At 55.0% G+C, this 21154-nt stretch overlaps 2 protein-coding genes across 3 annotated transcripts in view; both read left to right on the forward strand.

Moving 5' to 3' along the window:
• The window catches only part of LOC116909144 (lipase maturation factor 1-like), a 68852-nt gene extending 65824 nt beyond the window's left edge, over positions 1 to 3028 (forward strand). The window contains exons 6-8 of the mRNA XM_032912629.1: positions 2315 to 2482; positions 2606 to 2803; positions 2948 to 3028. Of these exons, the coding sequence (XP_032768520.1) occupies positions 2315 to 2482; positions 2606 to 2803; positions 2948 to 3028 (447 nt within the window). The remainder of the gene's footprint in view (positions 1 to 2314; positions 2483 to 2605; positions 2804 to 2947) is intronic.
• Positions 3029 to 11938: 8910 nt separating this feature from the next.
• On the forward strand, positions 11939 to 19482 carry LOC116909414 (lipase maturation factor 1). Of its 2 annotated transcripts, XM_032912982.1 has the most exons (5): positions 11956 to 12619; positions 13076 to 13229; positions 13379 to 13562; positions 14129 to 14241; positions 18949 to 19482. In XM_032912982.1, the coding sequence occupies exons 1-5, from the start codon at positions 12571 to 12573 to the stop codon at positions 19139 to 19141; spliced, it is 693 nt and encodes a 230-aa protein (XP_032768873.1). In that variant the 5' UTR covers positions 11956 to 12570; the 3' UTR covers positions 19142 to 19482. The 2 variants fall into 2 exon arrangements, with proteins under 2 accessions (XP_032768871.1, XP_032768873.1); XM_032912980.1 differs by lacking the exon at positions 13076 to 13229 and having other exon boundaries at positions 11939 to 12619.
• The last annotated feature ends 1672 nt before the right edge of the window (positions 19483 to 21154 follow it).

Here is a 21154-nt window from a genome sequence, read left to right on the forward strand (position 1 = left end):
CTACATAGTGGCTCACAACCATCTGTAATAAGATCTGGTGTGTCTGAAGACAGCTACAGTGTACTTATATATATAAATAAATAAATAAATAAATAAATAAATAAATAAATAAATAAATAAATAAATAAATAAATCTAGAAAGAAAGAAAGAAAATTTGTCCTCAGGATGGCAACAAGGTACTCCTTCACAGTCAACCCCAAGCATGTGATCTTCTGTCTTGGGGGGTGTGGGGGTGGCAGACTTTTCTGGTCTTTGGCTATTCTCATCAAGGACCAGTTCAGAACAGCCCAGACCTGTGTCTCCCCAAGATGTGCCACCTCCAGATCCCCAACTAGGTGTCTTCGCCCTCTGCCATCCCTGTGTTTTTCTTAGGTAAGACAGTCTCTTTGTAGAGACTTTGTAAATCGTGGCCTGAGGTCTGGCCTACGTCAGACACTTGTCACTGCTTCACTGCTGTCTGACCAGCCATCCTGCTGGGTGTGATGCTCTCTTGTGCTTTATGGGGTGCGATGCTGCCACCCCCACCTTAGCCACACTTACCTACTCAGCAGCTCTCATGGAAACAGAAATTATCTTTGTCCCTGGCACAGTGAGCACAGAGGCTGCAGCCCTCCCTTGTGACCCTAGGACGCTGCACTGTGAGGCTTCAGTTCACAGAACAGAACCTGCCGGCCCACAGATCCAGGGCCAGTGCTCCTCCAGGAAGGCCGGTAGTCCCTGCTCACAAACACTGCCTTCTGTGTTACTACCCTCATTTTTATCCAGCATAGGAAAGCCCACAGGATTGGAGTGGGGGGCTTCTCCCTGTGGGACCCAATTTCTAGTCCCCTCCCCCAGCAGCTGCCTCACTGAGCTTGCATAGACACCTGCTGAGCTGAAGTCAATGCCCTCGTCTTGGTGCCCTCCCTCTTTGTAGCACCTTGTACTGCAGGCTGATGGACATCGTGGATCTGAGACAGTGACTGCGCAGGTGCTGTTCCATACCAAGCTGAGGCACTGCCTCCCCGAGTTCTGCACTCCTTTGCCAGTACACATGTGGCCCCGTTCACCCTCCCTCTGTCCTCTGTTTTCTCATCCTGCTGGGACATGTGGGAGTGCCAGGGGTCCAGAGGCTGTCACACAGTCCAGTGCTGTCCACTCCTTCCAATGACACTCCTCTATAGATGGCATCGCCAGTTGGGGCAGACTTCAAGGCCAGCGGGTGCGGAGTTTGACACTGATTCCCAGAATCTGCCCAACAGGGGACAGTGACAAGGGCTGCAAAAGCAGCACAGGGTGGTGGCAGCGAGCCAGGTGTGTTTTGAGGAGAAGGCTGGGACTGGCAGATAGAAATCTTGCAGTGACTTCTGTCTCTTGGCACAGGGCTACTGGGACACTTCGCTCGGACTAGTTGCTTATTCTGTTGGCAAACAATTAAAAGGGGGGAGGTGGTGCCTCCCACAGAGCTAGGTAGAGGGTGGCCCGAAGCATCCTTAAATGAAAAGCTTGGCTTCTGTCCTGCCTTAAGCTGTTTATTTTTCTTAAGATCACATGGATGGTTCAAGTAGCAGGATCCCTGTGTGGGGTGGAGCAGGGCACGCGGAGGAGCCCAGGGCTTGAGGGGAGGTGTCCTGGCAGGGGCTCCACACCTATGGAGATGGGGTGAGGTGACAGACGGGCTCCTTAAGTGCCCCGTAGCCAAGGTGAAATCCCAAGGGGACTGTGCCTGAGAGGCAGCCAAGACGCAGTCTGCGTGTCATTCCAGCCCCTTCTCTGCCTCCTTCACCTCCTGCTGCTGATCGCTCAAAGCCACTGCTGCTGTGACCCTGTCCCCCCCCCCTCCAGTTTCCCTATGCTCGAGCCCATGTCCTATGCCACAAGCCTGCATGGATCTGCTGGAGACCCTGAGAGGGCAAAAGCACCCCAGGCCCCTGGAGCCCAGCAGTGGGTGGGAGACCTGAGGTGGACCATGATGGCAGGCCACTTGCAACTCTGGGAGCCCTGAGCCCCAGGCAGCAGCCACCCACAGTTCCTCTGGTTCTCGTATCTTTAGATTCTTCATCTGTTCACGAGTGTTTAAAGATGTCTCCTTCAACTCGGGTTTACACTTTTGCCTATAAAGACTGTGGATTTAAAACAGAACGAAACACTTGCTTTTGCTTCGAAAATAGCCTGCTCCCAGAAGTCCCCCAGCCCGAACAGGCTGGGCCAGTTGCACATACACAGACAGGGCTGGAGAGCAGATGGTTTTGTCATAGCCAGGGCAGACCCCATTCCCCTCCCTCCCCGGTCAGCCAAGGCTGGTAACTCAAAGGCTCGCTTTTGTCCCCACAGACTCAGCCAGTGCCCAACCCGGTGGCCTACTACCTGCACAGGTCACCGTGGTGGTTCCACCGCTTTGAGACACTCAGCAACCACTTCCTGGAGCTCCTTGTGCCTTTCTTCCTGTTCCTTGGACGGCGGATGTGCGTTCTTCACGGGGTGCTGCAGATCCTTTTCCAGGTAGGCCGTGCCAAGGCGCCCCCACTCAGAGTCCCCCATGTGTCTACAGCCTGCCCCACTGTGTCTGGGTTAGCCCCATGGCCATGGGGAGAGGCCTTCTCAGCTCCATCTCACCCCCTGCAGGGCCCCCACTGTGTCCAGTCCAGTCTGGATTCCGGGGTCCCTTTATCAGCTTCCACAAGCCCACAGCCGTGTCTGGTTGTCCTCCGGGAGCTGCCCAAGAGCAGCAACACAGACCTTGCTCAGGCCCACTATGGCCCCACGCACCCTCCCTGTAAATCCAATCCTAAAATGTTAAGTTTCTTGCTACCGGGAGTCGGGGTGAGTTGTTTAAGACAGGGTCTTGCCACGTAACCCCGACTGCCCTGAAACTTGTCATCTGCCTGCCTATGCTTCCCGAGGGCTGAGTCAGGGCCTCAATAAGTTGTCCAAGCAGCTCTCAAACTTATGATCTCCCTTCCTCAGCACCCCAGCCGCAGGGATGACGGGCCTGCCCTGCCAGGCCAGGGTCATCCTGTGGTTTTGGTTTTCCATTTTCAGTCTTGAATGATGTTGACCGAGGCTGACATTTTCCCGTCAGGAGAGGGTCGCTGGTTTTTTCCCCTTCCATATGCTAATGAGATGAATTACATTACTGCTGCTTGGGTTGGGCAAGTTTCATATTCTAGAATAAACTCGGCTTGGTCATGCTGCGTACATTTTAATATACTGCTGGAGCTAATTTGCCAGTGTTTTGTTTTAGATTTTGCATGGTTGTCAGTGAGAGAGTCCTGTCTGTAGTTTTCCGGCCTAGTGTGGATTCCCTGTCTGGGCTCATTGCCCCACACTTAAAAGACAAGGCCCTCTCTCCAAAGAGTCCACGGAGACCCAGGCACCCGTTCTCAGAGCCTGGACAGTTCTGGGTGTGCTTCTGAGCAAAGCTGTGAGAGCCTTGCAGTGGGCCAGCCCGTGACTGTGACATCCCTCTCAGCCCGTGACTGTGGGACATCATCCCTCTCAACCCGTGACTGCGGGACATCATCCCTCTCAGAGCAGGTCCGGTTGTAGATAGCTGTTTCAGCTATCTTCGAATTCACTGGGGAGAAGGGGAGAGGGGACACTGTGTTCTTCTCAGTGCAACGTTTGGTCCCATGAGCCTGTCTGTCCTCCACATGTCCTCTCTATGCAGGGCTGCATTTAAATCAGGACCGGCTGTGAGCAGATTTTGAGCCTCACTGGCACCTTTGCCACAGTGACCTTTGGCTACGAAGCCATCTCTGCCCTCCCCCATCCCCACCCCCACCCCCGTTCACCAGCACCCAGTGCACCAATAGGTTAGCTCCATTTTGTTCTGTGTTTTAATCAGGATACTTCTAGAAGCAGTGCAGAGATCACAGAAAATTCCTCGTGCCCCAGGTCCCCACTAGGAGCCGGTTCACACTGATGGGGTGCATGGTGGCAGTGTGACAAGGCACATGACTCACCTAAGTCCTCAGAGCATTCTCTGGGTTTGGACAGTGAAGACTGTTTATGCCCCATCGCTGTCACTCCTTCCTCCCCTGAGAGTCCTTGGTGAACACTGGTTCATCTTCCTCCGCATTGACCCCTGGCCTTCAGTCTTTCCGAAGCATCCTGAAGTTGGGACCGCGACTCTCCAGCCATCTCTAGTCCTCTCTCTAGCCAGCTTCTCTCAGTCACATGTTTGAGGCTCCTTATGTCTCCCTATGGCTTAACTACTCATATCTCCTCAGAGCCCACATCCCCATGGAGTGCCTGTTTCCCACACATTTCCTGGAGGTCACAGACAGTGCTGATCTTGAGATGACAAAAAGATGTGCCCTACTGGCCCCCACACCCGGACCCCACCCTGCCTGGGAAGCAGGACCATCCAGCTGGATGGGCCAGACGTGGGGAAAGAGCCATAGCCTTAAGTGTGTCTCCATCTTGTTGGGTAGGGTATAAGGTTGGCCCTGTTTGACCTAGAAAGGAAGTTGGTACCTAGACCGGGCCTTCCAGAATATCTCCCAGAGCCTCAGGGAGTGAGGAGCAAGACAGGCACATGTGTTCCACACTAAGCACCCAGGCATGTTTGCAGAGACTGGGGCTGCCATGATGCTGGGAGTCCTTTCCTGCAGAGCCAGCTGCACAGGTGCCAGAGGCAGGTTTCAGGAGTCTGCATCTGGGCAAGCCTGAGTGCTGGGATCTCCTGGGGCTCAGGTGTCCCCTCCCCTTTGTGTATAAGGATCTGTGCAGCAAGCTCCTCCCAGCAACCCCCATGTGGTAGACCCTAGAAAATGAAAAGGCCTACACCCCACCCTCCAGGACCTGCCTGCCAGCCACCTTGAGCCATTGTTAACTCCTGTAGGCCTTGCCGAGGCAACAAGGCATCCCCAGAGTTTATTCTGTCGAGTAGGGGATCCCTGGCTAGCAGTTTCCCCCCGACTGCCATGGTGGAGAACATGGAACTGGCCATACCGAGTGAGAAGAAAATAGAGATGTGCAGGACTTGACTTCTCCCCAGGCCTGATGTAGGACTGTGGCTTCTCTCCAGGACTGATGCAGGACTCTGGCTTCTCCCTAGGCCTGGTCCCGAGTCCCCAGATCCAGCTAAGACTTCCTGTCCACCAAACAGAGTCGAGTATAGGATTGGGCTGAGCAGGGCATGGCCTTTACCATCCCAAGACCCCCTGTGGACAGTGTTGGGAGTGATTGCGTGTTCCTGATGGTGCAGCACCTTGGCTGACACACGGCGCCCACCATGCTGTGGCACCTGAGTGCAGCCTGGTGCGGAGCTGCACTGCGTCCTGACCCACTGGTTCCTGTGTTCCTTCCTGTGGGCCAGAGCTCGAGTTCACTCACTTCCTCCCACACTCGGTTTACACAGCTGCTCCTAGGATCCCTGCAAGACTGCAGGAGGGGATGACCCCGGAAGGGGCGGTATGGTCAGCCTCCGCTGCTGAGCTAGGTCAGGACATCCAAGGCCCACCATGGTATCAGTCCTCACCAAGGAACAAAGAGGAGGTGGGGTCAGACCTGAGACTCAGCAGCAGGAAGGCAGGAGAGGACCTTGGGAGAGGCAGCTTTTGAGGTTGAGTTCACTGTTAAGACCTCATGGAGCTACCTGGATTCCTTGAGAGCACATGCCCTCTGTGGAAAGTCCCTGTGATTACATGCATGTGCTCTATGGAAGGTCCCTGTGCCTATATACATGTGCTCTGTGGAAGGTCTCTGTGACTACATGCATGTCCCATATGGAAGGTCCCTGTGACAATATACATGTGCTCTGTGGAAGGGTCCTGTGAGCACATGCATGTCCTCTGTGTCCTCTGTGGACAGTCCCTGTGACTACATACATGTCCTCGGTGGAAGGTCCTTATGACAACATGCATGTCCTCTGTAGAAGGATCCTGTGACCACATGCATGTCCTCTGTAGAAGGGCCCTATGACAACATGCATGTCCTGTATGGAAGGTCCCTGTGACCACATGCATGTCCTCTGTAGAAGGTCCCTGTGACTACATGCATGTCCTCTGTAGAAGGGCCCTGTGACCACATGCATGTCCTCTGTAGAAGGGCCCTATGACAACATGCATGTCCTGTATGGAAGGTCCCTGTGACCACATGCATGTCCCCTGTGGAAGGTTCTTATGACCACATGCATGTCCTCCGGAAGGTCCTCTCAAGCTCTTGCCTCTCCTGTTGAAGCCCGCCTGCAAGAATGTGTCCTCTGTGGTAACTGCAAGCCCAGGAGGGACATCCAGAAATCCCCCCCTCTTCCTTTTGGGGTCATGTTCCATCTGCCTGGAACATCTGCTGTAGCCTCTCTGGGGCTAAATTCCACCAACACACGTTCATCTTCCTCTGCCGTCCCCGAGCCTCACCCTATCCACAGCACAGGGAGGGCCCTGCTCCAAGCCGGTCATCTGCAGAGCACACGGAGAGTTCGCTGAGGACTCTGCCGGCCAGGGGTAAACACAGATGGGCTGTGACGAGATTCATTTCCCTCAGAGGAGATGGCTGCGGTGACACCAGGAGGAAAACAAGAAAGATAAGATCCCTTTGGAGCACTTGGACCGCGCGCTGCATGATGGATTCCAGTCTTCCCGAACAAATAGACTGTGTGGGGAGGGGACTCCGAACTGCGTGGGCTGAGCAGGCCTGACCCCTGAGCGCAGCCATCTGTCCACAGGCTCTCCTCAGCGCTTTATTAGAAACAGGATTTCACCTGGTGACGGTTAACCTGCATCGTCACCTTGGCTCTAGGTGACAAATCCGCTCCAGGAGACATATGCCTCTGAGCGTGTCTGTGAGGGTGTCTCAGAGAGAGTTAATTGAGGAGGAAAGACCCGGCCCCTGAACGTGGGTCACACCATCCCACAGGCTGGAGTCCCAGACTGAATGAAGTAGAAAGAGGCAGGAAAGAGAGCAGAGCACCAGCATCCACCTCTCTGTGCTCCTGACCACAGGCATGATGCACCCAGCCACCTCGAGTTCCCGCCGCTGTGCTCTCCCCTCCATGGTGGACCATGTACCCTAGAACTGTGAGCAAACCCGTCTCCTTAAGCTGCTTTTGTTGGCTTTTCCACAACAGGGACATACAAAGTGGACTCTGTAGCACTTGGTTCTCTGGGATTTCCCATCTGAGTGCGGGAGTTTCATACCAGTGGCCCCTACCAAGGCCATGAGCTCCAGGGTAGCGGGAGGGCTATGTCATTCAGAGCTTCCCGGGCCTGCAACCATGGCCGTCAGGCTTCTGAGGAGGCCTCATGCAATGCAGGGTTCTAGGCCATCAGCAGTTCAGCTCACTGAGCTTGACCGTGGGAAATATTGACACCCCCCCACACACACTCCCAGTGGCTCATGGTCATGGGACATCACCCCAGCCTCACTGGAGCAGGGGCAGACAAAAGTCTACAACAAGTGGACATGGCATCTCAGCAGAGTGGTCAGCCAGAGCCTCACCTGAAGGTGCAGCCTCCCTGCTCAGGAACTAGAGACGATTTGAATTGCCTGAGGTAGCTGCAGGCAGAACGGGAACAATGACTCGTGAGGACTAAAATCACCAACTGTCCCATGTCCCTCAAGAAGGTGCTGACTACAGCTTTCAAGGCAACAGGTTCTAAGATGGCAGCCCAATAGGATGCCTGGTAACCGTGTAGTGACTGGGTGCCCCCTGAGGCCCTCCCTCCAGCAGCATTTAGCAGTATCTGCAGACACACAGAGAGCCTGAACAGCCTTTTCTATGCCTTGCTCCCCATGAACATAACCATGCTTGGGAAAAGAAGGAGCGAAGGGCTGCCACATGCCCCGGGAAGCTAAGTGGGGAGGATCCCGGCACCCAGGTGTAAGTACAGGTCCCACAGAGGAGAAGCCAATGGCACACGGGTTAGAGGGGAGCAGCAGCCCAGCCTGTTGCACCATGGGAAGTCTCAGGATCCGCCACCTGCAGCTGGGAACCCAAGAAGGCTGACTGGTAGTCGGGTCCCAGGCCAAACTCAAGGACCAAGAACCATGGAAAACCAGATGTCTTCGTGCTGGCTTAATCCCTGCACCCGGGCAGGAGGAGGTGGGCTCTGGGAGAGGAGACGGGCCTTCCTGGGACACTCGCGTTCTTCCCAGACCCGTGGTGGGTGGCTGATGCCCGGTGTGTTGGGCAGGGTATCATCATTCTGGCTGGTTTTCAAATGCAACTCATCTGGACCTGCACAGACACCCCCAAAGCAGTGCTCCGTCACCTAGCTGGATACAGCGTGGCCAAGTCAGGCTCCCACATACGATGCTAATTCTATTAAATCCAAGAAAGCCAAGCACGCAGCACACATCTGTAACCTCACCCTCGGGAGGTTCACCCGGAGGTGTGGGAGTTTGAGGTCTGTGTTACAGGCTAATTTGTACACCCATTGTTTTCAGTGATCACAGTCATGACACATTCCTTATTATTGTAAAGAATTTTAAAGACTTAAATTTTTAAAGCTTTTTAAAATATGTGTATAAGGTGGTGGTGGTTGGGGTGCGCATGTGGGTGCAGAGTCCAGAGCAGGGCATCAGAGGCCCTGGAGCTGGGGTTACAGGCAGGTTCAAGCCCATGACGTGGGTGTTGGGAGAAGTTGGGTCCTTACAAGAGCAGTAAGTGCTCTTTACCAGTGAGCCATTTCTCCAGGCCCCAGAGACCTAAATTTTAATATGCGTTTCACCTTTTTAGCAGTGTGCACTGGTTAGCTCCAAGCTCACACGGAGATCAGGTTCTGTCTGAAGGGCGTTTCATTTTGTTCTTTACAGTTACTGGGCGGGCATCTCTCACTTTTTTTTATTTAAGACAGGGTCTCGCAATGTAGAGCAGGCTGACCTCACACGCACAGAGCTCTGCCTCCCGAGTGCTGGGATCAAAGGCGTCAAAGGCGTGTGCACCACACCCAGCTCACCGGTTTCTGGGGGTGGTGGTGGTGTTGTTGTTGTTGTTGTTGTTGTCTTTTGCTTTGCTTTGCATTGCTATTTCGTTTTTTGTTTTGTTTTAAGACAGACGTCCTTGTGTAGCTGAGGCTAGTTTTGAACTTGCAGCCCTCCTGCACCCTTTCCTGAGTGCTGAGGCATGAACCACCACACATAGCTGCCCTCACAGCTTCTTCTGGCCCCTTGGAAGGGTGTCCTCCCCTCGTTCTCCATCACACACAGGGCTCCAGCTGTGTGGGCCCCTCGTTCTCCATCACCCGCAGCGCTCCAGCTGCGTGGGTCCCTCGTTCTCCATCACACACAGCGCTCCAGCTGTGTGGGCCCCTCGTTCTCCATCACACGCAGCGCTCCAGCTCTGTGGGTCCCTCGTTCTCCATCACACGCAGCGCTCCAGCTCTGTGGGTCCCTCGTTCTCCATCACCCGCAGCGCTCCAGCTCTGTGGGTCCCTCGTTCTCCATCACACGCATCGCTCCAGCTGCGTGGGTCCCTCGTTCTCCATCACACGCTCCAGCGCTCCAGCTGTGGGTCCCTCGTTCTCCATCACCCGCAGCGCTCCAGCTGTGTGGGTCCCTCGTTCTCCATCACACACAGCGCTCCAGCTGTGTGGGCCCCTCGTTCTCCATCACACGCAGCGCTCCAGCTCTGTGGGTCCCTCGTTCTCCATCACACACAGCGCTCCAGCTGCGTGGGTCCCTCGTTCTCCATCACACGCCTCCATTCAGCTCTGTGGGTGACGGTCACTCTTTTCCCTGCTCTTCCGTGCGATGTGTCTTTCTCCATGGTTGCGGCAATTGGATCAGGACCCGTGTTCCTTCTTCAAGTGGTTCTGGTTGTGATTTCCTGAGCTTCTGTGATCTGACACTGTTATCCCTAATTTGGGAACCCGAGGGAATGACTTGTTCATGTTCCCTACCCCAGGACTCCGTTTCATGTGGATGGATGACATTTTTAAATGCAACACATTCAAATGAGTGTGTGAGAGTGGGCACAGCAGCCCTCCTCACCACCATGTGCGTGCGTGCGCGCGCACACACACACACACACACAGGAACAGAGCTGAGGCTGAGCAGGAGATGACAGAGCATCCAGATGCAGTTGTAGTCCACATGAAATGAGTCCTGGGGTGAGAACATAAACAAGTCACTCCCTCCAGCTCCCCTAGTTGGGGACAACAGTAAATGCACAGATCACAGATCACAAAAAGCCGCAGGTGCAGATTGGACCAGAGGCCAGTCGCCCCTGGGAAATCATGAGCCAGCCTGGGCTGATGTGGAGGACACCACGATCTGGGAGCTTTACAGCTTTGCCAGGGTGGGCAGTTTGCCTGTGATGGCCCTTCCGTGTGAGGGGCTGGGAAACAATGCAAAACAATATTTTTGGATTATTTCTCAAATTTCTGCTGAGAGGAGGGAACAGCACGCATCTGGGTGCTCGATTCTATATAATGGCGTTCCGATGGCACAGGCCACATAGAGGCTGAGGGAATGTTGTGTGGAGACCCTTGGGGTCTCCTTCCCAGCCCATCCTCATGTGTGGATGTTTAAGGGAGGCGATGGGGAAGGGATGGAGACACAGAGCATGTTGTGATGGTCAGGATTGAGTGGAAGTCAGTTCAGGGTGAGTCCTGATAACCTATGAGGCCACCGCTGCCACCAAGGATAGATCGTGTCACAGTACAGATGTCGTGTGCAGGTCTCAGTTGCTGCAGCCCTGCAGGGGCAGGGAGTGTGGGAGTCCACACTGGCGCTGTGGGTGCTTTCTTACAAGCAAGTGGGAAAGGGTGAGGCCAGTCCTCAAGACCCTTTTTGCCAAGCGTGCTGGACCCTGATGCCATTGAGACACGTTCTGATAAAAGCTAGGCCATTCCTTCCTCACTGACCACACTGACCCTGGCCTCTGGCCTGCCTTGGCCTTGTTTTGCACGTGGCCTGAAAGTGATACACCTCATGATCCAGTCAATCGAGAGCCAGAAAAGACAGAGAACCACGAGGGTTCTTTCAAAGGCCCTCAGGAAAAGATGGACCCATAGGAAGGCAAAGCCCAGCTGTGCAGTGAGGTTTTGTCCTGCAGACCAGGACCGTCACAGACGGTGAAAGGCAGCTGGTATCGCTTCTAGGACAGACAGGGATGCCCAGATGTCTCCCACAGGCACCCCACGGAACCAGGGCCTGCATTCCTTAGTAAGAAGGAGGAATCTTACTAAGATCCTGATCAAGAACTCTCCTAAGTCTTTCTCTGTCCCCTGGGCACCCAGGCAGAGTTCAACCAGCTCCACACATCTCCCTCCAACTCTGGGAAGTCAGGGCTGCCTCCTCTGCCCTCACCCACCCCACTCTGTGCTCCCTCGGTCATAGTAGACCTAAACAGAGCCTGTCTGTCCATCCACAGTGAATACCAAAAGGGTGGGGAGAAGTCACTGGCCCTGCACCCATAGGAGTCTCACTGTGGAATGGGTCTGAGATAGTATAGAAAGCTCTGACTCCAGCCACCCAATGACAAGGTGGGCAGAGTGTGACCATGGTGTGTGTAGCCAACAAGGGATGCTAGGAAATGTTCATGCTCCGGAACAAGGCACCCAAGTGTTGGGGGGTACGGGGGGACAAAAGAGGGCGAGACACCTTGAGCAGCAGGGCTTTGAGCAGTGCAGGCTGAGGCTGCAAGCCAGGTGGCAGCACCATATGTTAATAGAGTTGAGCCACGGCCTTCAGCCCCACTTGTGGGAGTGTGAAGCCCTGTAGGAGCCCACTAGAGGGTCACCATAGACCTACCTCGTGGCTCAGTGCAAGCCGTGTCTACTGCAGGAGTACCGAGGTACATGTCACTTATGGGGTGACAGTATCCCAGAAGCCACCCTGTAGCTCCCATTTCTGTGACACTCAAGAGAGCCTGATGTCACCAGAGTGTGAGGGGTGCTCACTGCTGTCAGGCTCCACAGAATGTCTCCGAGTAGGGGTGTCTGGTGACCACATGATGTGAGCCTCATTGGAAGCCACCCAGCTGCACACAGTGCAGCGTGTTTTGCCATGTGATCAGTGTAGCCATTCAGTCTGTTTAGAGGTCTAGGCTGAAGCCGGGCTTCCCAGTCTCTGTCCCTCTCGTTTGGGACTCCTGGCCGGCTGCCACTGTTCTCCAAGGCTCAATCCTCCGTCACTGTGTTGTCTCCTGTTCCTGTTTTGTGTTTTGTGAACGCCAGGCCCCTCTGGGTTCTCATGTTCACCTCCAGGCAAGGTCTGTACCTCAAGCCCTTCCCATAGGCCTGCCTTATCCCAGAGCTGCCACCATGGTTTGTCCCAGGGAGCCTCCCCACCCTTTCCTGGGCTTGCCAATTCTTGCGTGGGGTCTCAGAGGTGCCTACACATTTAGAGAGGACTGGAGATGAGAGCTGAGAGAATGACAGAGAGGGGCTCGGAAGTCCCTCTGGAGCATTTGCTGGGCTACTGACTAATGGGCACCCGGTACAGGTACATAGAGGGAGACCGCCCCGGGTCCCAAACATATCACAGTGAGTCTGCACCCACAGGTGGTCCTCATCGTCAGTGGGAACCTGAGCTTCCTGAACTGGCTCACCATCGTGCCCAGCCTGGCCTGCTTCGACGATGCAACCTTGGGATTCCTGTTTCCCTCAGGACCACGAGGCCTAAAGAAGCGAGTCCTGGAGATGCAGAGGGAAGATGCACAGAGGGTCCAGCCCAAGCCAAGATACTTAGGTAAACCAGCAGCACTGCCCCCACCCCACCAGCCCCATGTCCCTCCTGCCTATGCCTCATGAATATGCAGGAAGGTTGGGTAGCCACCAGGTTGCAGCACTCAGAAGAGAAGGGTGGGTACCGTAGGCCCTGGGAGGAAGCACCTACTATCTAGGGTCCTTTACCAAGCCAGGGCAAGGTCAGCTGTCCCCTTAGCCACTCCCTGGGTCCTCTGCTTAGACAGTCACACTTCATTCTTCACATTGGCTTCAGGACATGTCCTTAGCTCCACGTCACCTTCCCCAGCCCCTGGGTCGGGAGCCAGCAGCTTACATGGCCATCTGGGTATGTCTGTAGGTCTTTCTGAGCCTGGAGTATCGAATAGCAGCCCAGGTTTCCTGAAGGGATAGCGCAGCTTTGCCCTGAGATCAGGAGCCTGGCTAGTGAGCCAATCCCCCACCCCTACCCTCGGGCTAGGCTGCGTGGTGCGGCAAGTGGCCAACATCTCCCTGGGCATCCTGGTGGCCTGGCTCAGCGTACCCGTGGTTATCAACCTCCTAAGCTCCAAGCAGGTCATGAACACCTCCTTCAACCCACTCAGGATTGTCAACACCTATGGGGCCTTCGGAAGGTAGGGGCCAGGCATCCTGGCTGGGCACTGGGCTCTACCCTTCTGTCCACCCCAACGCACTTTCGGGAAGCACGGGCTCAAGGCAGCACCCTCTCCACCTGGGGGACGGTGGATACTGGGGCCTCACTGGCCATCTTCATCTCCCCCAGTATCACCAAAGAACGGACTGAGGTGATCCTGCAGGGCACAGCGAACCCCAATGCCAGTGCGCCTGATGCAGTGTGGGAGGACTACGAATTCAAGTGCAAACCAGGGGACCCCTGGAGGCGGCCATGCCTCATCTCTCCATACCACTACCGCCTGGACTGGCTAATGTGGTTCGCAGCTTTCCAGGTACCTGCCTGCCACAAGCCTCTTCACACAGGCAAGCCCTGCATGGCTGCTGTCTGCAAAGGGCGCTCAGACTCCCACCAAGAGGGAGGGTCACAGTGGAGGGGACCTCTCCTTAGAGTTGCATCCCGCACAGGGCACTGAGCAGGCCCTGCCTTGACCTAGGCCTGCCTGGGAAAGGTTCCCGCGATAGCTCGGGTCTCCTGAGGCCCAGGCCTGTGTTGTTGTCATGCGGGATCCACCTCTGTCTTCATCCCTGTCAGAGTCACACCCAAGGCTAGGGCGAGTAGCCAGGTAGAAAGCCCCGCTGGTCCTGGTTCATGAGTGTGTGACCCTCAGATGAGACCCACCCCCTAGAAAGAGCTGGAAGCATGCAGCTCCTGGAAGGTTGAAGAGTGGGCCTTCAGAGGAACACAGTCCTGGCACAGGTGACCATGCCATACTCCAGCCAGGCTGTGGAGCACAGGAGAGGAGGTGGTGTGCAGAGTCATGGACCACACCTCAGTGGGTGCCAGCCTCCTGGGGAGTGGCTGTCCCTGTGCCCAACCTCACAAACACTGTCCTTCCAGACCTATGAGCAAAACGAGTGGATCATTCACCTGACGGGAAAGCTCCTAGCTGATGATGCTGAGGCCCTGTCCCTACTCGCCCTTAACCCCTTTGAGGGTAGGGCTCCTCCCAGGTAAGAGTCTCCTTATTCACTACAGTTTGTGATCAGTGGGCAGCGTCCACTAGGGCCTGGGCTGAGCACCCTGATACATGATGTGGCAATCAGTAGCCAGAGACTAGAAGACTGAGCAGTCCTGAACTGGCCCTGTCCCTCCCCTACACTCTGCCCACCACCGATGCTGACAGAAACCCAGTCCTGTCTCCCGGAGAAGCCTCAGGACAGCTGCACCTGGAGCTGCCCACAGCTGTCGAGGCTGTCAGGCGGGGCGCCGAGGGCCATGAGCAGCTGCGAGTGTGGCAGCCCAGGCAAGGGATGCAGCCAAGTCGCTCCTCGCACTGCCTACTGTGGCACTGGGGATGCAGGGACATCCCTCCCCACAGACCACCAGCCTCCCTCCCCCTCCCTCCCCTCTGTCCAGCACCCTGCAGCCACCAGGGGATCTGAACTAGCCACACGCTGATATGGACACACATTCCTAGGTTTTCTAGTAACCAGACATCTCTGACACAGCTCTGTGTCCTTCCAGACTCAGGAGAGCTTTTTACTGACCAACCACCTGGCTGTTGTCTTGGGTTTGAGTCCCAGCTGCCAGTGATAAGGGGAAGTCCTGGGCTTAGGATGAGGTCACCTGATTCAGCCAGAGGTTCTGAGGGTGTGGTCAGGGGTGCGTTGTGGAGACAAGGCCTGCAGGCAGATACTGCAAATGTAAAGACACAGACCCGGCGCCCTTTGTGTGGCTCAACACAGAATCGATATTTCCTAGTCGTATATGTGCGAGATAGTTGAAATACAGCCAATGCCAGAGAGCACAACCCAGCAGCAGGACGGGCATCATACTCTGCCTGGTTACAGAGCTGAACGTGACCTCAGCCTGCCCCCACTGCCAGCTGTGACTTTTGTCAAAGGAGTGGTGACTCTGGAGTCTCCACATGGGAGGATGGGTCAGGCTCCTCCCTACCCTGCCCTGAGCCTGGGTGCTGCCCATAAAATAAACACAGGAGCTTCAAACAGTGGGGGAGGGGCCTAGCGAGGGACCCCAGGACCCCCAGCATCAACCTTCAACAGCACCAGCTTAAAGCTTCCTGTCTGTGGAGATGAGGCAGCAGCAAACGCCCAGAAAGCAGCCACTGGGGAGACAGAAGCAACAGCAAGGGTAATCCTGCCAGAGCCATGAAGCAAATGGCCCCACTTAGCAGGAAGAACCAGGAGCACGTGGACCCCACTCTGAAGAAAGAGAAGTCACTCACCGGTGGGTCCTGTGGTAGCCCAGACACCACAGCAAGCAGTGCCAGCCTGGCTTCATGTAATCAGTGGGGGCCTTAGACTGCCACCTTTACCAGGTGCCAGGGCACCAGATAGAAAGTCTGGGCTGCCAGAATGGAGTTAGGAGAAGCCACACAACAGAAGGTTCAACTATGACCTGGGATCCCTAACAGCCATACTGCTAAGAAAAAACACCAGAACCAGGAAGACATTGAACTGACTGGGGAAAGACAGTCAAAGGATGACAGTGGCTGATTCTCCCCACAGCAATCATGGGATGATGATGAACATGACCCAGGAAAAGAGTCAGCAAAGAAACAGAAGACAGGGGAGAACCAAAGGAGTCTCAGAAGGGAGAAGCGTAGTCCCTGGGGTGAAGCCCTGGATGGGTAGTGAGGGGAACCGGGGCGTGAAGAAGGCGGCAGCAGTGGCCTGTGTGGGCAACCAGCTGAGTGCCCAAGCAGGGCGTGGAGCTAGAATAGCAACAAGATCCAGAGTGGGCGTCTGCAGAGTCCCTCGGGGAGAGGCCAGCTGAGGCTGGGAAGGCATTAGTGCAGATTTCCCAAAGCTGGCGGGAGTCCCCCGACCTGAGAGGGCAGTGAACAAAGGGACCCCCAGATGGTAAATCATGGAGAGATGCACACCAAGGCACAGGAATCATCTAGAAACATTAGACAATGAAGGGGCTGAGTGGCCAGAGCCACCACCTCACCACTGAGGGCCAAAGGCCATCAGATCCAGATCGCACCAGTTCAGCAAGGCTGACTGACCAGAAAACCCTAAGGATCCCCTTTATGCAACCTCCCCAACACTGGGATTGCAAGTGTGCACCATAATACATACATATACATTCATACATACATACATACATACATAAATACATACATACATACATACATGTGCGTGTATTCTAAAGATCAAACTTAAACACTATACCTACAGATCTATGTCACCAGACTTCAAAAAAAGAATCCCCAAAAGAAAAAGGGGCGCTGGAAAGACGGCTTGGCTGTTCAGAGCACTGCTAATCTTGCAGAGGACCCAGCCTTGAGTCCCAATGCCCACAGGTGCCTCACTGTCGTCTGTGACTCCAGTTCCAAAGGACCTAACACCCTCCTGACCTCCACTGTGTCAGGCACACATTCGGTACACACACGCACGCACGCACGCGCACACACACACAGGCTCACCTCACTTACAGGAATCAGTTGGAAATAAAATGACAGGAAGCCACACTAACAGTAAGAATGACTTCCTTGCAGATCATCAGAGTCAGGGACTGGAGCACCCTTCTTACTAAAGGGTGCTCACCATGACACACTGAATTACAGGAAGAAAATGGTAGAGTTGGAAGAGACCGCCGTGAACCCACAGTTGCACAGCGTGAAACATCAGGCACCCAAATGAAACATGGCACCACCAGGCAGCAGGACTAGTCAGTCACCTAGAGGCCACCCATGTGGGGCCAGCAGGGTGTGTGGGAAGGATCTGAACAGGGAGAAGCAGGGGGTTCCATCGGAGAGACAGCATCCGACTGGAAGGAGAGGTGCCACCACCCCTCTCCGTGGGGCTGAAACAAGGAGAGGTGTCAGCTTGACACCATAAAGCAGGCAGAGCACTGTCAGGATTGCTGAGGAAGCTGGAACCTTGAAAATGAAGGCCAGCTGAGCCCAGCCACAGGGCTCATGGACAGCCAGTTAACCTGTAAAACACACACGGTCACAGCAGCTCTGACAGCCAGGAGCTGACCATGGCACAGCTGCCCATCCTCAGGAGGCCCAGACATGGTCTGCCTCAAGGTCATCTTGCCTTGGGTACTGCTTTCTGCCCAGCTGTACAAGCTCTTTAGCACCTTTAAGCAAGTGGAAGAATCCAGTCCTGAGGGCCACGTGCTGAGCAGTTCCATTTCCTTAACATTCTTGAATACAGATAGTGGGGGAGGAGTGATGAGGCAGGATGTCCTGCTGGGCATGCCAGGTCCTAGCTGGGGAGTGCCAGGTCCTAGCTGGGGAGTGCTAGGTCCTAGCTGGGGTGTGTCGGGTCCTGCTGGGCATGCCAGGTCCTAGCTGGTAGGTGTGTCAGGTCCTAGCTGGTAGGTGTGCCAGGTCCTTGCTGGGGAGTGCCAAGTCCTGGTGGGTGTGTCAGGTCCTAGCTGGGGAGTGTCAGGTCCTAGCTGGTAGGTGTGTCGGGTCCTAGCTGGGGTGTGTCAGGTCCTACTGGGTGTGTCAGGTCCTAGCTGGTGGGTGTGCCAGGTCCTAGTGGGTGTGTCAGGTCCTAGCTGGCGTATGCAGTATAATTTTAGAAGATGTTGCCCGTTGAGTCTGACCCTAAACGCCCTGCTCCAGTCAGTGTCCTAGCCTGCTTCCCATTGCTGATGAGCACCGTGACCCAGGAGAGCTTAGAGGTTCTACACAGGCCGTCACTGAGGGAAGCCATGGCAGGAGCTTCAGAACTGGAGGCAGAGGAGACCACAGAGGAACACAGAGACCCACGGGCTTGCTCCCCATGGCTTTCCCAGTGTGCTTGGGAGTGGCACCTCACACAGTGTGCTGAGCTCCCAAACCTGTCATTAATCAAGAAAATGCCCCACAGACACACCTACAGACAGTCTGGTACAAGCTATTTGGAAGTTGACACAACATCTCCCCAGATGACACCACTTTGTGTCACACTGATAAAACCAAGCAGCACAGCCAGGCTCTAGAACTTTCCAGGGGTGGTGTCAGTCGTCCTAAGTCCCTCCACAGACCTGCCAGTGAGAGAACCAGGCCCTGGTTCGTTCCCAACACCCCTTTGCCTGAAGCTGTGTCCATGTCTTGTAGCCCTAGACCTTGGATCATATCTTGAGAAGAAAATAAAAGCAAGAGGGCTGATTCAGAGAAAATGGAGTGATCACGCTACAGGGGCCTTCCCAGGGGGCCTGCATCCCTGTCCTCCCCAGCCTTTGTAGGGTCCAGACCCCAGATTCAGGAGAAAAGGATTTTGTGGCAGTCTTCAAGGCAAAGCCTTACCCTATTGGAGTCCAGCATGGCTCTGCTCATGACCCCACAACCCCACCCTCCTTCAGGGACCCTTACCCACTCAGATTTGTACACCAGAAGGAGGAAGAATGGCAGCCCCACCCACAACCAATGTTGCCTCAAGACCCACACCCCAAAAAGACATAGTATGTCCCTTCCTAGTATCACAAGGCTTGCTGTGTCCTGGGCACACCCTGGTAGGACAAGTTGGAGAGGGTGAGTCATGGAGACAGCATCACCTAGGGGCTCCCTCAAGTCCCAAGATACAGTATGGAGCCCAGATGGACCTGTTTTACATCCCAGATCTGTAACAGGCCTGGGAGTGTTTTGAGCATGAAGCTGATGGAGCTCTACCCACAGATCGCAGGGGGCTAGGCGATGTAGAGAAGCCTGCGGGGAGCAAAGAGACGGCAGACTGACACACTGTGCCTTGCAGGTGGATCCGAGGAGAGCACTACCGATACAAGTTCAGCCTCCCCGGTGGCCAGCACGCCGCCCAGGGCAAGTGGTGGATACGCAAGCGAATTGGTCCTTACTTCCCCCCACTCGGCCTGGAGGACCTGAAGGAATACTTTAAGACTCGGGAGTGGCCACTGCCAGAGCCCCCATCTAGACACACCCTGAAATAAAGACCAGAGACCGCTTTTCCACCTGTACTTTGTGCTGTGGCCACGGGACCCACACAGTGACCAGGCAGCCCATGGGTCCTGCCAAGAAGAGGTTTGAAAAAGGTCGTGCTTCCCAGCTGTCAGCCTCCTACCTCTGTCTGTCCCTGTCACCTTGCTATCCCTTCCCCGTCGTGGAAAGAAGAGCCAGCCAGCCCCATGCACTGCATGTGACCACACAGTGGGGTTCCATGGGCACCAGACCTCCCCTTTAACTGCAGGACAGCAGGTCCTCACTGTCTTCTACGTCACAGGCAGCTGTTGTTGTAAAAATATAAAAATAAAAAAGTAACGGTTGTCTTTTATCCCGCTTGGTCTGCACCGCGGTGCCCCAGGATATCTGCTAGATATCTTGGCGGAAACACATCCCAGCCGCACACTTTCCTACACTCAAACCCTCACATGAAAGAACACACAACACAATAATCTTTGACCCAATTGATAAGATATAATTGCCCACTTAAACATACAAAGCCCGGTACCATCCATCCCTTGAGAACATTGATAACAACCTGTAAATACACAGAGCAGAATCTTAACATCACCTGCCATGGCTTCTCCCCTCTCTCCGTCCGTCTCCTGTTTCTTCTTTTCCCTTCCAGTCTCCTCCTCTTCCTTCAAACTTCTCTCCCGCCCATCCTTCCTTCTCCTCCAATGACAGGCCTCCTTCTATCCTGTACCTGCCCCTCACCTGTACTTTACAAATTCAATGGGGAGGTGGTTCTGGAGAAGTCACTTGAGTTCTGAGTACGTGACTAGGCAGCTGTCCTTGGGGCAGTGGAATTAGCATCGAAATACAGATAACTCCAGGGCAAACCACAACAGGCAGCTACCAACCCTGTCTCCAGTACCACACTGCTACCTATGTCCGAGTCACAGGAGTCCACTGCCCATATCTGGGTGACGGTCATTTGGGGACCCTTTCTTAGTCCCGTAGTAGCAACCCCAGGAGGCCTCAGATTCCCTAACCTAGAGGCTGGTTCCCACTTCGCCTAACCACACATTCATAGCCAGTCCCACAGCAGGGTCTCCATCACAGGACGGACGAGTATGGCAGCGCCAAATCATAACCACCGCCTCCCTGAGGGAAAGGAGGCTTCTGCCCTCAGCAGATCCCTCCCCAGGACCCGTTACACACTACCCAGATGCACGCGCGCGCACAGACACACACACACACACACGAGCTTATGAATGCCTTGCTCGCTCCAGTGTAGGATCTATGAGAAGCGTGGATAGAAGCCTGTCACCAGCTTGAGGCCATATTCCAGCCTCACGTGAGTGACCTGTGGAGAGCCACACAGAGCCATGTCAGAGGGAACCTTGGCCAGCAATGCTTAAAGGCTTCCCTTCACTGAGTGCACAGAACTGCCCGGCTCACCAGCTACAAAAACAGCAGAGACTCTAGGAATACTTCCCCATCCCCCTTCTTGCTAAGCATGGTATCTGGAGGCCATGTTGCCCGCCCCTGGGCCACACTGCCGAGAATCCCAGAAGGGATAACAAAAAAGGTTCAGCTGAGGAGGCTGGTCGAGGGGGGCACAAGTGTGGTCTGTGCAGAGCACCCCCTCAGCCTGCGGAGGGGGGATGGCCGACCCAGGTGCAAACAGAGAGCCCGTGTTCCAGCTCCCAAGGAAACAGGGCACCCTGTGTGTGTCAGGGACAGACAAGCCTCAGAGCAATGAGACTGGAGCCAGCGAGTCTGCCGTGACCACCACAGGAGTGACTGGCAGCCTGCAGCCTGAGCAGCCCTTCCTGGGGGCGTCCTGTCCGTGCCTCAGGCAGTAGATGTGGGGGGTGGAGTGGGGACTCAGCAGAGACAGCAGCTGCTTGGGTATTCTGGTGACCCAGGAGAGTGACACCTAGGCGCCCACCATGCAATGCCCTTGCCAAGTTGCCAGGACCACAGTCTCAGGGCTCCATAGGAGAAGCCTCAGGCCCCAAGATACAGACTTCTGGGCATTGGTCCAGCCATGTGCC

The sequence above is a fragment of the Rattus rattus genome, chromosome 9 (assembly GCF_011064425.1).
Source record: "Rattus rattus isolate New Zealand chromosome 9, Rrattus_CSIRO_v1, whole genome shotgun sequence".
Classification (NCBI taxonomy): Eukaryota; Metazoa; Chordata; class Mammalia; order Rodentia; family Muridae; genus Rattus; species Rattus rattus.

What these genes read in the sequence shown, in the direction of transcription:
- LOC116909414 (XM_032912980.1), top strand. Translation starts at nt 12,357, where the DNA reads ATGGGCACCCGGTACAGGTACATAGAGGGAGACCGCCCCGGGTCCCAA. An exon ending in GCCCAAGCCAAGATACTTAG is followed by an intron (nt 12,620 to 13,378) that starts GTAAACCAGCAG and finishes CATCTCCCCCAG; the next exon opens with TATCACCAAAGAACGGACTG. An exon ending in TGTGGTTCGCAGCTTTCCAG is followed by an intron (nt 13,563 to 14,128) that starts GTACCTGCCTGC and finishes CTGTCCTTCCAG; the next exon opens with ACCTATGAGCAAAACGAGTG.